Source organism: Talpa europaea (assembly GCF_964194135.1).
Source record: "Talpa europaea genome assembly, chromosome: 6".
In the NCBI taxonomy this organism is placed as follows: domain Eukaryota; kingdom Metazoa; phylum Chordata; class Mammalia; order Eulipotyphla; family Talpidae; genus Talpa; species Talpa europaea.
The window spans coordinates 74,038,827-74,054,370 of NC_140072.1; the positions used below are offsets into that span (position 1 = coordinate 74,038,827).

The 15,544-nt window shown below is 31.5% G+C and overlaps 1 protein-coding gene across 3 annotated transcripts in view; it reads left to right on the top strand.

Moving 5' to 3' along the window:
- Positions 1-15,544, top strand: part of ZMYM2 (zinc finger MYM-type containing 2) — a gene marked incomplete at both ends in the record, with an annotated part of 125,890 nt that overhangs the window by 70,561 nt on the left and 39,785 nt on the right. For all 3 annotated transcript variants that reach the window (XM_084235414.1, XM_084235415.1, XM_084235416.1), the window contains 5 exons: positions 4,050-4,200; positions 4,978-5,093; positions 6,558-6,674; positions 8,751-8,907; positions 11,188-11,360. In XM_084235414.1, coding sequence (XP_084091540.1) covers positions 4,050-4,200; positions 4,978-5,093; positions 6,558-6,674; positions 8,751-8,907; positions 11,188-11,360 — 714 coding nt within the window. The remainder of the gene's footprint in view (positions 1-4,049; positions 4,201-4,977; positions 5,094-6,557; positions 6,675-8,750; positions 8,908-11,187; positions 11,361-15,544) is intronic.

Below are 15,544 nucleotides of genomic sequence, written 5' to 3' on the forward strand. Positions count from 1 at the left end.
TTTGAAATATATTGTACTTTATTAAATGGATTAATAAGATAAAGTGGTTAATCTCTATAATGTCTTTTGAAGTTTTTGAATGATACATTGTGGTATTGGCCAGTATATTAAAAACTGTGGAATTTTAAAAACTTTGAGTAAGGCACATATTGTGGTAAAATTAATGTTATTTGTTGACTCCAATCAGAATGGAAGAGAATGTTACATTTCAGTTAGATGTTAATGCATATAAAGGTATTATGTTTTTCCATGCAATATCATTGATGCAAGATAAGGAAGTTGTAGTTGAATGTGGCTAGGAAGTAGGATTTGTGCAGCTGATAATTTTGGTGCCTATTTCTTAGATTAGATTTGCAGCAACAAGTATATCAAGGGTTTATTTCTTGGGTACCTTCCCATAAGTGGTTTACTCAGTCAAAATGTACAAAGTGAAATATGAAAGGAAGAATTAGGGGGAATTTAAAATTATGTGATGTTTACTTTTGATATTCTTATGGAATTGATTAAAATTAAAATGTAAGACTTCTTTTTTAAATGAGGGTCCTGATAATGAGCCAACTGGCCATAAACTCCCCATTATATTTACCAATATTTTGTTTCAGTCAGTTCAGTGTCATATTTTTATACTGAATTTGTGAATAGGTTTGTTCCCTCTCCACTGCTCCTTCCCCCCCCTCCCCGAACCCAGTGGAAAATATATTAAATTGTGAACTGAAATGTTCCATCTAATTTTGTTTCTCTAAGTGACTAAATACATATCTATGGGATGCATGGGATTTAGATTAGAATTTTGGTTGTTTACATATGATGTAGAGAAAACAAACCAAAGAACACCAATTTTTTTTTTTCTTTTGCTAATGTTCTTCCATTAAACTAATCTTTTGGTTTTGAAGCAGTGATATCTATAAAAGTGACTGTTAAAATATTCTCAATATAAATAATTATATCTTTTTGATAGTACTTTCTCATTTCCTTCAGATAAAAGTATTTGTCATTGTAGACCAGTTGCTTAGTTCCTTGTTACTTGATCCAATCCAACTGGTCTACTTTTTATTGGTATGTCTTAAAGCTTTTTAATTATTTAATCATTCTGCCAATAAAGTCAGTGTCAATATATGGAGAATGTTTCTAGTAAAAAAATAAAAAGTCTAACTTCTCCATAAAGGAAATGCAAATGGCCGCTAGGCATATGAAACAATGTTCAACATCCCTTATAATCAGGGAAATGCAAATCAAAGCCACAATGAGATACTACCTTACATCAGTAAGAATGGCATATATCAAAAAAACTAGCAACAACACAAATGTTGGTGAGGATGTGATGAAAAAGGAACTCTCCTACATTGCGGGTGGGAGTGCTAACTGGGCCAACCACTATGGAACGCTGTCTGGAGGTTCCTCAGTCTACTAAAAATGGAGCTACCATATGACCCAGCAATTCCACTCTTAGAGATCTATCCAAAGGACACAAAAACACTGATTCAAAAGAATACCTGCACCCCTATGTTTATTGCAGCACTATTTATAATAGGTAAAACCTGGAAACAACCCAAATGCCCCAAAATAGATGACTGGATCAAGAAGATGTGGTATACACACACAATGGAATATTATTCAGCAATCAAAAAAGATAAACTAATGCCATTTGCAGCAACATGGATGGAGCTAGAAGGAATTATGCTCAGTGAAATAAGTCAGAAGGAAAAAGAAAAATATTAGGTGGTTTCATGTGCAGGGGAACCAAATAAGACATCAGGGGAAAACATAATAACAATATAGAACACAATAAAACAAAACAAAAACAATTATAAACCAGAGACATCCTGCAGGGGAGGGAGGAGCACAGGGGACTGTGATGATGGAGCATAGATGAATTGGTAGAGGAAATTCTATGGGGACTACAAATGAGGAAAAAAGCAAATATTGTTTAAAAATGAACAGTGATGTATAATATATATAAATATGTCTAATCCCATATTAGATTAGATTGTTGGATTCATATATATTAGTGAATGAAGTCTTTATAGGTACTGCTATATAGAGGTTTCATACATATATTTACCTGGGAGCTGCTTTCTTGCACACATGGCAGGTGTCCTAGTATTTTTAGTATTCCAGATTTTAAACAAAATCTGCTGCTGTTTTATTGATCTGCTTTCTTTGATCCTTTTCCAGTATTAAAATTTATATTCCCATATAAGCCTCAGGAAAATGTATTATTTCAAACACAAAGACAAACCATTCTCTGTTTTCCTTGTAACATTGATAGAATCATAATTATACTAAATAGTTTTACAGTTATTCTTATTATTCCTTGTTACCATTCTTCTGCTGTTAATAAGTATTTCTTTCTGGACCCTATCAAAGATTGAAGAATGAGTTAATTTCTCCTTTGGGGAAAAAAAGTAGCCCTTCTTTTAGCAGTATTTCAGTAAATGAGGAATAGGTAACATGGGTTATTTTTATGGTACCAGAATGAATAGAAACATACATTCTTGACACATAGATAGCTATGTTTTCTCATACCTGTTCTATTTATCGTATGCTGAGATAGTTTGTTGTCCATTTTCGTTTTTTGATGTTGATGTTAGTTGTGTCTGGGTATTAGCTTTACCTTACATTTTAAATTTTTATTTATTTTCCTCCCAAAGATTGATTTATTTATGCATACAAGAGTTTGGGTATAGGCCAGAGGTGTGGGTGGTGAGAGGATTCACCAGAGACAGAGTGGGGAGCAGAACTGGTAGATGTACTGAAATACACTGCTGAGGGGAGCACAGGCAAGACAGGAGATGTCTGCTGTGCCATGTGAGTTAGCTCCCTGGCTGGGGATCCGATGTCATGCTTCAGTGGCTACTGATAACTTCATAATGCTGAGACTTAACACCTTGTGCCACCAGGGAGGCCCTTACCTTAATTTTTTTGCCTTTATTTTTTAAATCCTGTGGTACTCATGAATGAATTTTATTCATGTAGTTGTGTTTTTTACCCATATGGTTTTATCTATGTAGTTGTGTTTTTGGCGTCATTGTCATCTTCTCTTGACATTTATTCTTCATCCATCCTTAGAATGGTTTGAAGTCTTCTTTTTCTTATTGTACTGTTGGTTATGAAGAGGAGTAAAATAGCAACTTCTGAAGGAAAAATGAGTAGTTATTTTGCAACATGACATGATACTTGATTTAACTGATTGTGACAGTTCTGTAACCACTTAAAAGAGATAAAGTATAAGTTCTTAAAGGTTTGATATAACTAGTTTTGTTTTTTAATTGTGCCTATCAAGATTTTTGAGTAAGACATCTGAATTATAATTTCTCTAATAGAAAATTAATAGTTTTTGTCCTATTAATTTTCAGAGTGTACCTCCTTTAGTCTTACTTTCATATATTTTATCTCATTTCTTTGAAGTTTATAATTGTTGGCAAATACTTTTGGCAGGAGCACTGACTTTATTATTATCTCTTGACTAGTAAACAGACAAATCATTTTAAGTTTTTTAATTAAAATTTTAGAAAAGTATTTGTGTTTTATTGTGGTCGAATAAGGTTTTAAATATAGTAGCTAGGTGGTAAATCAGTTTTAAGTTATAGCAGCAGTTCTTGTAACAACAGCAACTCAATGGAAAAAGTATTTGACATCTTCAGATTATTCCTTTGAAGGACTGTTGTCATTTAACTATCTATTAAGGCTTGCTTGTTAAAGTTTCATTTAAATTCTCTATCAAATGATGAATTGCATCATCATAAACAGAAAGCACTGCCTATCTTTGATTTTCAGTTTTTACTTACCTATATGTAAGGGTTTGGTTAAACTAAATTAATAGAGAAAAACCTTTTTTTTTGAAGGAGAATTAGATCAACATTATTACTTTGTTTGACCGTAATTTACCTGTATTGTTAACAGTTTGTATCCAGATGAAGACTTTTGACCATTAAACCTGGTTAGAGATTAACATAATTGTTTTGCAGAAAAAAAAAGTGTAATGAAAAATATAAATTTTTGTTAAATTGTGATTTTTCTCAATTATATTTTTATGTTTTAAAAATTAGAAATATGGAAAACTGACCACATGTACTGGTTGCCGAACACAGTGCAGATTTTTTGATATGACACAGTGTATAGGTCCTAATGGATATATGGAGCCATATTGTTCAACTGCTTGCATGAACAGCCACAAGACAAAATATGCAAAATCACAAAGTAAGTTTCAGGTATTTGTAAAGTTAAAAAACTAATAGCATGACTAATTTCATAGCTACTCTTTCTCCTTTACCTTTAATGCTTGTTTCTAATTGCATATACTATTTTTATTATCACACTTTATTACTCCAAACTTTTTTGATGGTTTTGATTATTCTATATTTCTTTAAAATTTTAAGTTACTGGTAAAGTTCCATGCATACCTATATTTTTAGATAAAATTGTTTTTCCATTCAGACATTGTCTATAACAGATTATTTTACATACAGTCAGGTATGTTTTAGAGACTTTTTCCCTAGGCTCTTACGATTTTTTTTTATTTTTAAAAAAAGATTTATTTACTTTATTTATGCATATAAGAATTGGGGTCTAGGCCAGAGGTACGGGGGAATGAGAACATTCACCAGAGACAGAGTGGGGAACAGAACAGGTGGATATATCCACTGAGGGGAGCAGCAGGCGAGACAGGAGAGGTCTGATGAGCCATGTGGGTTAGCTCCCTGGCCTAACATTGAATTCAGGCCACAGTGGCTGGTGATAGTTTGATAGTGCTGAGACTTTACACTTGATCTTAGCCAAAAGGCCGAGAAGCAATAGCACTGAAACTTTAACCCCTGTGCCACCAGGGAGACCCCTGATTTTTTTTTTAAAGGAGCAAATAATCTTAGAAGCTAATAAAAGAATAGTTTACAGAAGGTTTCACTAATAAGCTGTTCTCTGATATCATTTAAGATTTTTCTTTCCCTTTGAAATCAGATCTATGCCTTTTTCTCCTAGGTTTGGGAATTATTTGCCATTTTTGTAAACGAAACTCTTTACCTCAATATCAAGCCACAATGCCTGATGGAAAACTGTATAACTTTTGCAATTCCAGTTGTGTGGCTAAATTTCAGGTATATATTTTGTATAACCCTCTTCAATAAAATGCTGATAGCAAATGAACAGTGTAATATGCATTTGCATTATTTAATGTTTTAATTTACATAATTTGTTGAGGATCAAATTGGAGGATGTTAATTCTAGAGATCAATAGTAGACGTGGCTGTACCAGCTGTCTACTTACCGTGGATTATCTACTGGCGTTTTTATTGTTGTTTATGATACAGACTTGGAAGGGACAGACATTTTGATATAGTTGAGCTCAGTGCCTGATAGGTAGTATATTGTTAAATACCCTTTTCATTTAACTGAAACTTTTATTGCTCATGACTTGATGAGGCTATTTATATATGTACTTTTTATATTTCAAAGAAATACTTAATTTAGACTCATTTCTAAGGACTGCATTTGGATAAACCTCTAGGCAGCCTCATCATTTTGTAACTCTGGATGAGTTATACAAAGATACTAGAAAAGCAGCATTTTTCCCCCTTATCTTAAATATAGGTTTGAACTTTTGTCTTCACTAGATGTTTTTCCATTTTAAAGCAAAATATTAAGATAGTTGTTTGCTTTGTTTTGAAAGAAGAATTAACTTTAATGGAGTTCAAATTTTTGGAACCACTAAGGGTCATGTTGCTAGTTTAAAAAAAAAAAAATTTACTCACCTGATAGTTACTGTCTTGAGTTTGCATGTTTTATGTTTTTACAAATTTTAATTCTGTTGTACAATATATGCAGAAATTTAAAAAATGATAAAGGTTTTTTTCTCTCTGCTACCACCAACCTTAAAAAGCTTTTGTTAACCATTTCATATATTAAGAAAATTATATGTAATTTAGATTAAAGAATACTTAAATACCAGTACATTCACCACTCATAAATTAGAGTAAAACTTTTAAAGTACATATATGCTATATCATTTTCTGTAAATTGTATTAATTTTTGAATTAAATAAAGCTAAAAAAAATCTGGTATCAGTGCCACTCTGTAAATCTTTTTTTCCTCTAATGTATAAAATATGATCAATTTAAAAGTATTATAGACTGTTTTCACTGATCAGCTGCGAATGAAAATGATGGAAATAATGCAAGTGAGAGTCATTGCAGAGAAAACTGGCACTTTAGTTTTTTAAAGACCTTTGCTTACTAGTTCAGAACTTGGTTAAATTCTTGCTTACATTTTTTAAAAGTGAGACATGTTTGAATTGCGTATTTTTTCCTCCCTTTCCACATTTTATTTAAAATAAGTAGTAATCCTGTAGTTGAAAAAAATTGAATTCCAGGTTCAAGAAACTGTGTACTAGTATAACTTTTAAAGACAAAATTCAGAAATTTAATTTTACATGAGGAAATATTAAAGGGAATATTAAAGCAAAATACGTAATACTTTATGGACATAGTAGATATTTGACAATCATCACAAATAAAAATTCTAAAATTCTTATCAGACTCACTATGTTTTGTTCTTTGTTTCAGGCCCTAAGTGTGCAGTCATCTCCAAATGGCCAGTTTATAGGTCCAAGTGACATTCAGTTGAAATGCAACTATTGCAAAAATTCTTTTTGTTCAAAGCCAGAAATCTTGGAATGGGAGGCAAGTCATACTTTGTTATATACATTAATCTAGTACTAAAATGAAAGGCTAGTGAAATAACCATGCAATTTCCATTAGGGAACCTATTTCTTAATGGATAAGGATCAGCTGTTTCTTATTTTGTGATAACTGGGTTATTTACTTTCTTTTACAGGTATAGTACTAACAAAGGATTTGTTTCTTTCCATGTCAAACAAAATTATTGACTTCATATTCACTATAATGTTCAATATTGTGTGCAAAATGTCACTTCGTTTGGTTACATGTCTGGAGCATCTGTTTTTCCCCATCCTTGTTTATAGTCTGTGAACTGTAATATCTTGTATTGCCTTGTACCTATAAAAGTTAGAATTTGTCATTTACTGTGACATATAAAATCTGTCATTTAACATTTTATAATTCTGTTTTAATAAAAACAATGCTAATAGAAATTCATTTTATTTTCCCTTTCTCATCATCTTGCCTTCACCAGCCTATTTACTTTTCTGTATCTTGTTGCCACTAGCAAAGTTTCAATAAGGGGTAATAATGGATGGATGGGTGAATCAACCAGGTAGCCCTGGGTGTCCACTGCTTTTTTGATTAGTGTCCACCTATAAAAATTCTTTCTTTTCACCTTTTTTTTTGAGGGAATGACTATGTGATAAGATAGTATATAAGATATATAAATAGCAAATTACTCCTGAGCCAGAATTTATTAGTGACTCCTAGCAAGTTGCCAATGATCTGAATCTTAGATGAAAGAGGATACCAAGAACCGGACTACATGATTTCTAAATTACTTTGGAAATCTGAAATTTCATTATCATAACACTATTCCCTAGAAAATTTTTTAGTTTGTCATTTTGTGTGGTGCTGTCTTAAGAATACTTATGCAATCATTCTTTAAGACTTGTTGGCATCCAGTGAAGATTTTTGGTGACTAATACCCTCTTTAAGTTATAACAGTGAAAATGTTGAATGGCCAGTAAGAGAGTGAAGAGGTGGTGAGGGAATGAGGAAAGAAATTCATAAACAGGCACATAGAATTGTATCATATAGGAAGTGAAGATTCTGCATAAACTAAATTGGTATACTAGATGAAAATGAGATCATTTTCACCATCTCAATGTTAGGGTTACTTTGTTTTTGTGGACTCATTGGTGTTTTGTTTTTATTAATAGAGGTTAAGTGTTGGAAGGAGGTAAAAAACACTATCACACTGAATGAGAGTTGAGCCTCTCCCTCAGTAGGTTGATAATGCAGGGGCTTCTTGTTTCTCATTCCAGTGTTGGCGTTGTGGCTTTGTGTCTTTTTTCTCTTTTAAGTTATCTCTTGGTAATGGGGCAACTTTTAATTGTCTTACTATTTGAATTGCTTCCTAGACTCTTTCACCTTTCTTATCTTGGTCTTTGATTCTTTTCTAAGTCTTAGGTAGATAGTTTAGATGTAGTTTATGTCCTCCATAATAACAGAGAGGGAAAAACTGCCTCTCCAGAAGTTTCAATTTATTCCTGTTTGGCTGCATATTTGAAAAGTCACTCTGACTACCTTGGATTTGGTGCCAGGAGAAATAACTAAATACTAATCTCACTCTATTCAAGGCAATCAGCTTAGCATCATGCAGTGTGATGACCCCAGATTGAGTATTTTACCTGTAAGAGGTCTATTACTATTAAGCTGTGATAGGAATGTGGTTGATGCTGCTTGACCCAACAAAGATTTCTTCTTGAGCAAAAATGTTATTAATATTGTAGCTCTTCTCTTTTTGTAGCTTACCCATGCTTCACTAACATTATTTTCTTACCATCCCTTTGGTTCTCTTAGCATCATCAAACTTGTTTTAGTGATACTTTCACTCTCTCCGAGTAATTTTAGGATAATTAATGACATTGAGTTTTGTGGAACTGTGTCTAAATTTAGCAGGTTATGTAGTTAAACTAGGCGTCTATGGTCTATAGGAAATGTATTCCCAAGGTTTATAACATTAAGTTGGTAAATAATTTAACTTTGTTTTTGTAAGTGGCATTTTTATTTCTTAAACTTGTTCTTGAGGTGGTTGTCATATACTTACCAAGGTTCCCATTGTGCATTTAGAACAAAGTGCATCAATTCTGCAGCAAAACTTGTTCAGATGACTATAAGAAGTTGCATTGCATAGTTACATATTGCGAATACTGTCAAGAGGAGAAGACTCTTCATGAAACAGTAAATTTCTCTGGCGTTAAGAGACCTTTCTGTAGTGAAGGCAAGTGTATATACAGTGTTATTCATAACTTTTGTTAATATTTAATGTTTTTTCTGCTAAAATATTAAAAAAATATATAACTACATATGTCCAGAGTAGCAGTATATTTTTAGTATAGCTGACCAAAAGTTGGAGTTCACTTTTCCACTAACCTGTTCTTTTATATGTATTTGTAGACTCTGGCACTCAAGATGTCTTATCTCTAAAAATTTGGTAACCTGCTTTTTCACTACAAGGAAGTTTGGGAATAAAGTTAAAAAGTATTATCATACTTATATCACTTCTAAGCATACAGGTTATGATCTGAAAGTTGATTTTCCAAGTGAATTAGAATTAATTATACATTGGATCAATTTCTCTGCCTAGTTTGCGTCCTAACCGACAAAAATTTTTAATAAATCAGAAGAAAATTAAATGTGTCATTGCTACAATGGAAATTTACTTTTAGGTTTTCAGTTTGGGTTGCCAGGAATTCTCTTTCCTCTCATCTACACGTTTGCTGCTCTGTTGCTAGGCAGCAGCTTGTAGAAATGAACTCCAGTTCTCATTCTGATTCTCCAGAGATAGGAATCATGTTTTTGGATTCATGTTACTCCTTTTCCTCAAATGTCATATTCTTGCTTTAAGCTGGCTTTCACTTTGAATTCTTTCTTTGGCCCTAGGTACTAAACTCACAGCTTTTTCTATCTGCTACCCACATCTATCATTTTCTATTTTTTCCCCCAGATCCACTTTTTATATGGATTTCTACCACTAGTTAAGGGCAAGAAAAAGTTTGGAAAGTCCTAAATGCCAGCAGTGGAGAATGACAGTAGTATAAAAATATTATCAGTATATTAAACTGGTCTTCTATGTATACAATGACTGTACATTTCACATAGTAAAATTATGTATGTAAGAAGGTGCTGCTTATTTGAGGCATCATTACTGTTTATGTAGGTTTAATTGGTATATTTCACCTGAAATGAAAGATAACAGGTTTATTGTTGCTTAAGATCAAATCTGTGATGAAAAGTGACATAATGTTTCATTGAAACAGTTGATTCTAAATTAATATAACTAATTTTATACCTGGATTTTTGTATGTTAATGATTCACAGTTATGAAGAAATTGGTGCTAATGGCTCACATATATATCAATGAACTCGTATCATTTGGATTATATGGGTTTTACTGTTCATTTTACTATTGTTTATTACTTTAGAACAAATAGACAATTGTTAGGAAATAGATAATTGACATTTAAGGGCATACTTTTTAATTGGATGGACTTAACATTTACATGGACAAATAAAGGTTAAAAAGGTTGTGTGTCTTTTTCCTATTTAATAAGAGGAACCCCTGCTGGAATCTGTTAAAAATAACAAGACATTTTAATACCTGATGTTACCATCAAAATCTAGTTAAAAGGATAAAGCAAATTAAAGTCAAATATTGAAAAATATAGTTCAAGGTAATAAAAAAGGATTCATAAGACAATATATAAGTGATTGCCAAATAAATCACAAAGAAAACAACTGCAATTTGAGTTGACAGACAGGAAGAGTATTTGAAACTAGGTTGATGAGGGCAGAGTTTATGCTGGAGGTTAGGATTAAACAGTGGGTTAGGACTTCAGTAGATATGTGAGTGGAAATTCATTCTTCAGTTGCTCAGCATTAGTAAAAGTATGAAAGATCATTTTAGTCCTTATATTGAGGTATTACAGGGAATAAATAAGACTGATATGCAAAAATACTTAAAATGATACATCTACACAGTAGCTAAAAATAATATGGCAGGAACGCAATAATCAAATGCTTTCTTTGGATAAATCAGTAAAACTAATTTTATTTCTCTGAAGGTTGATGTAGGGTGAGAGACAAGTAAGAGGAGAAAATTTGGCTAAAATGCCTATTTAGCTAAATATATCTGTGTGTTTTACTCAGTGCCTCTTGACAGTCTACCTTGTTTCATTTCTTTAACATGTCTATTTGTGATTGTTAATATTTAATATTATATTTAACTTGAGCAAATAAAATAGTTCTGAGACATTTCCTGATTTGAATATCTTCAAACATTGATTATTTGAACCCACATGATATCTAATGTAATATTCCATATTCTCTTCCAATTTTTACGAGTTGGTGTTGATCACAGTAGATTTCAATTTTAATCAGGAGAGAAAAAGGGGCCTTTGAATGGATACTTTCTAAAGTTAATGATGTATTTGCTGTATGAGATCTTTCTCAACTCAAAAATTAGTTTTTGAGTGTTGTTTTAATGTTAAAACCATATATTTTTCAGGTTGCAAACTATTGTACAAACAAGATTTTGCAAGGCGTTTAGGATTGAGATGTGTTACTTGCAACTATTGCTCTCAGCTGTGTAAGAAGGGGGCAACGAAAGAGCTAGATGGTGTCGTGAGAGATTTCTGTAGTGAAGACTGCTGTAAAAAATTTCAGGATTGGTACTATAAGGCAAGTAACTCAATTTTTATTGCAGCAACTGCTTTAATAGTCTTGAAAAATAACTATTATAGATTTTACCATTATAGCTATGGTAGCTTACTTATTTTTAAAATGTGCACAATTAGACGTAGTCTAGATTACATCATTTCATTAAAATTACTTTGTGATTTCAGTGTGTTCTTTTTACTTGTAGATATTATCAAGAACTTGAATTGGAATCCGAATGTATCTGTATTTTCAATAGTATAGATTAACAAAATGGATTGTTCCTCTAAAATTTGTTATCTTCATTTTACTAAATAGAAAATTTTATCAATATTGAACATTAGCAGATAATTGTTTGGATACTCCAGATATATTTTTAAACATTTTTGTTCTTTTCTGCCTTTTTAATTGTGGATTTTTGAAGTAACACGTATGGATAAGTAGAGACTAGAAACATTTAATGAAACTATAAGTGCACATGTGTTTGTTTTATTAAAATCTACTTGTAAAAATTTAAGATAAATTCCTTTTGGTCCATTGACACCATCATAACTTCCAGATTATGAAAGAGCTCTAAAGAAATTAATAGTATAAAAATGGTTGAATTATGTAGAATATTATTTAGTTCTTTTAATTATTTTTAAATAAAGATAGGAAGATATTTTCTAAGTTGTCAGAGATTGTTGAGGCTAATAGTTTTATTGTATTTATAAAGTTACTTCATTTTACTGTTGCTTCTGAATAGCTTAAATCTTAGAATTAAGGTACAAATTATAGAACACAATGTGATAAGCATACTAACATCCTGCTTATGCATGCCTTTTAGTATAAACCAACATCTTATTCTATTAGACAGTAATGTTTTTGAGAAACCACTCGAAAATGTTACTTTAATGGCTTTAAGTGGTCTAATTAAGTTTAGCACACACAAATACATCTTTTCTCCATTGCTTTGGAATTTGTAATTTTGAAAATTTGTTTTTGATAGTCTCACAATAGTGATGGTATTTAGTGGTGACATGTGGAAATTCCATGTATTCTTATTGGCTGTTATCCTTTTCATAATTTATTGTTTGAGGGAGAAGTTGTTAGTATGTGATGATTTTCCTGTCATGATTTTATTATACAGATTTCTGCCTAATTGTGAATACAAAATTTACTTTCTAAAAGTAATCTTTCTTGGAAGATTTTGTTTTTTGTTCACAGCACACTGAATATTTCTCTGTTTGGCAGCTTTCTTTGAATGAACATTTCCTGTTTTTTTTTTTTTTTTCACAAAAAGTTTTTTTATATTATTAAAATAGAAATCTATTGGTTTCCCTTTCTTTTTTATTGGGGAACAGAGAAGACCACATTATTCTAGATGTCATTGTTCCATTTTGCTCTTCAGAATATATCAGGATGTGTTAATTAAATAACCAGTTATAATTATTTTTAATGTCAGTAATCTATACATTAAAATGTTTTTATTATACCTTGTTTTAAATCCAACAAATCTTTGTAAGAATACACAGTAGTAGTATACATACTGTGCCAATCTGAGGAATAATTAAGAGCATTTTTATCACATAGTGGAATTGTACCTTTTTTGGTATATTTTCTATATGAGTTAAAACTGTATTTTCTTACTTATCCATGTGTTCCTTCTATTCGCTGTTACCATTGCATCATCATATTGAAAATGTGTTAAATTGATTCCCAAACAAATTGTAATGTTTTGACCTTTCCCCTTCTTTTTAATTTTAAAAACTGAAAATTTTTAGACTTTTTCATTAAAAAAGTAACCCTTATAAAACAATCCAGCTTTTGAAAGCAAAACAATACCCAAAAAATTCCCCTTAAAGGAAAACAGAAAAGCAACAGGTAGCCCACCTGCCTGTTAGTTATGAGCATTTGCTGCCTGAGCAGATGTGTGCATACATTGTATTTAACTTTCTCTTATCTTTGTCCTTCAATTTGAGAGATGACCTTGAGTATAAATAACTTAAAAATTTTTATATATTTGAATTTAACTTAAATGAATTTAGCTTAAATGTTTAATATGCTTTTCAAATTTCTGCTTATGTTTCCTTTATTTGCAAAGACATTTCAGTGATCTGTTTTGTGGTTTTACATAATGACTTGCTTTTGAATTAAAAATAGAGGTTTATCAAATACTGTTTTCTAAATCAGAATACAAAATCTTGCAATAAAAAAATTCTGGAGTAAAATTGTTTTTTCTTCTCCCAGAAGAAAACTTTGTAAAGGAAGTAGATATTACTTTTTCTCAATGAAAATATTTCCAGGCACAATGTAAAACCAGGTGGGAGGATAGTTCTTTTGAACTCTGTAAATTTAAAGTTTTTTTGGGAAAAAGGAGCTAGTATTATAATGGAATAATAGGTAGGTATTTGATATATATTGTAGATAATTCAAATGGCCTCACTGTTTCTTAGGAATACTTCACAGTACTTCTTAATAGCGCCGATAAGCTTTTCTTAAGTTTTATTAACTTAAAGTTTTTTTTTTTTTAAGATTTATTTATTTATGGATACAAGAACTGGGGTACAGGCCAGAGGTGTGGGGGCTGAGAAGATTCGCCACAGACAGAGTGGGGAACAGAATAGGCAGATCTACTGAAATACACTGCTGAGGGGAGCAGCAGGCGAGTCAGGAGAGGTCTGCTATGCTGTGTGGGTAGCTCCCTGGCAGGGGATCAAACTCGTGCTGCAGTGTCTGTGGACAGCTTCGTAGGTAGCATCTTAACCCCTTGTACCACCAGGGAGGCCCTTAAAGTTGCAGTTTTTTAAACATATGTTTTGATTTGTTTTATTAGCCAGGAGTGGCAATATTAGACTTTTTAATATAAATGCCCTGTAATAGTCTTTAACAGTATGACTTATGAGCTTTAATCATTTAATACTTAATGTTCTAGCAAATCTTTGTTATAAAAGGATAACTGAATTAAAAGTATTCTTGGGTTTTATAGTTTTCCCTTTTATCTTTAAACTACTAGAAATAATTGATTTAAACTTTTTAAAATTAATTTTATAGGGAATATCTAATATTTTAGCTTTAAATGTACTTTTAGATAACTGAAGAATTGCTTTCCTTTTAGTGGTCTGAATAGTACTCAAGCTTATACTCTTTTATTGCTATGCTTTTAAAAAAAAATTATCTTTTTTTAAAATGAATTATTCAGTTGTACTCAGAAAAACCTCCTGTGGAGTCATAAAGAATTCTTTTTCAAAATGACTATAAAATCCTACTTATACATAATCATGGTTCCTCCTACACCCGCTGGCAAAATTAGGTTTGATTGGTGAAAGGGGGGAACAAGTTGGTTGGGAAAGTTACAAGGATGCATAAGCGACAAAAATTGAGAAATAGAAACTAACCAATAAATTCAAGGTACTGCATCAGTATAGGCTGAATGATTATTATTATTATTATTATTTTTTTTTTTTTTGGTCAACTATTGAAGAAACAGTTGCTGTAATAGCTGAGAAGTTTGGATTAGGGTTTTTGAATTAAGAGGGTAGTACCTGCCTATTATTTAGATTTTTTTTGAATCAGTGACAGTTTTTCTTTAAATAACATAAAATCCCTGATTTTCAGCAACAGGAAAACCATGAAGTATATAATGGTGTACTTTTTTAACCAAGAGACATAAATCACATTCAGTTCTTAGGCTGTGGGAATGTTAAGCTTTCTTAAGAGTTCTCTCTTGTGATTTGGAGGAAGTGGTATTAGTGCTATTAAAGAATAGTGATCATTAAAGGTGTTAGCCACTATCTGATAAGTCTGTTCCAGTTTATCAGGAGTTTGCATAGTAGTTATAGGAGAAAACACACACACACACGTATACACACAAAGACAAAGAGGTTCATAACCTTCAAACTTTGATTATGGCATTACATTTGGAATTATTATTGAGTTTTGTTGTTATACTTTCATCCTGGGGGGCGGGAATATGTATACACACACACACACACACATATTTTGTTTCCATTTACAAATGGGTATTTTGTGCCTCTTTTCTTCAGATAGAGAGAAATCATCTAAGTTTGTTTGAAACTTCTGGAAGAAGGGAGCTTCATATATTACTATAAAAATTAAAATATAATTACAAAATACTGAAGTGATTTCATTGTTCTGATTTGTTGCCTGAAATGTGCTTGGTTTTATGATCTTGACTTAAAATATTCTAAATATCATATATTTAGAAT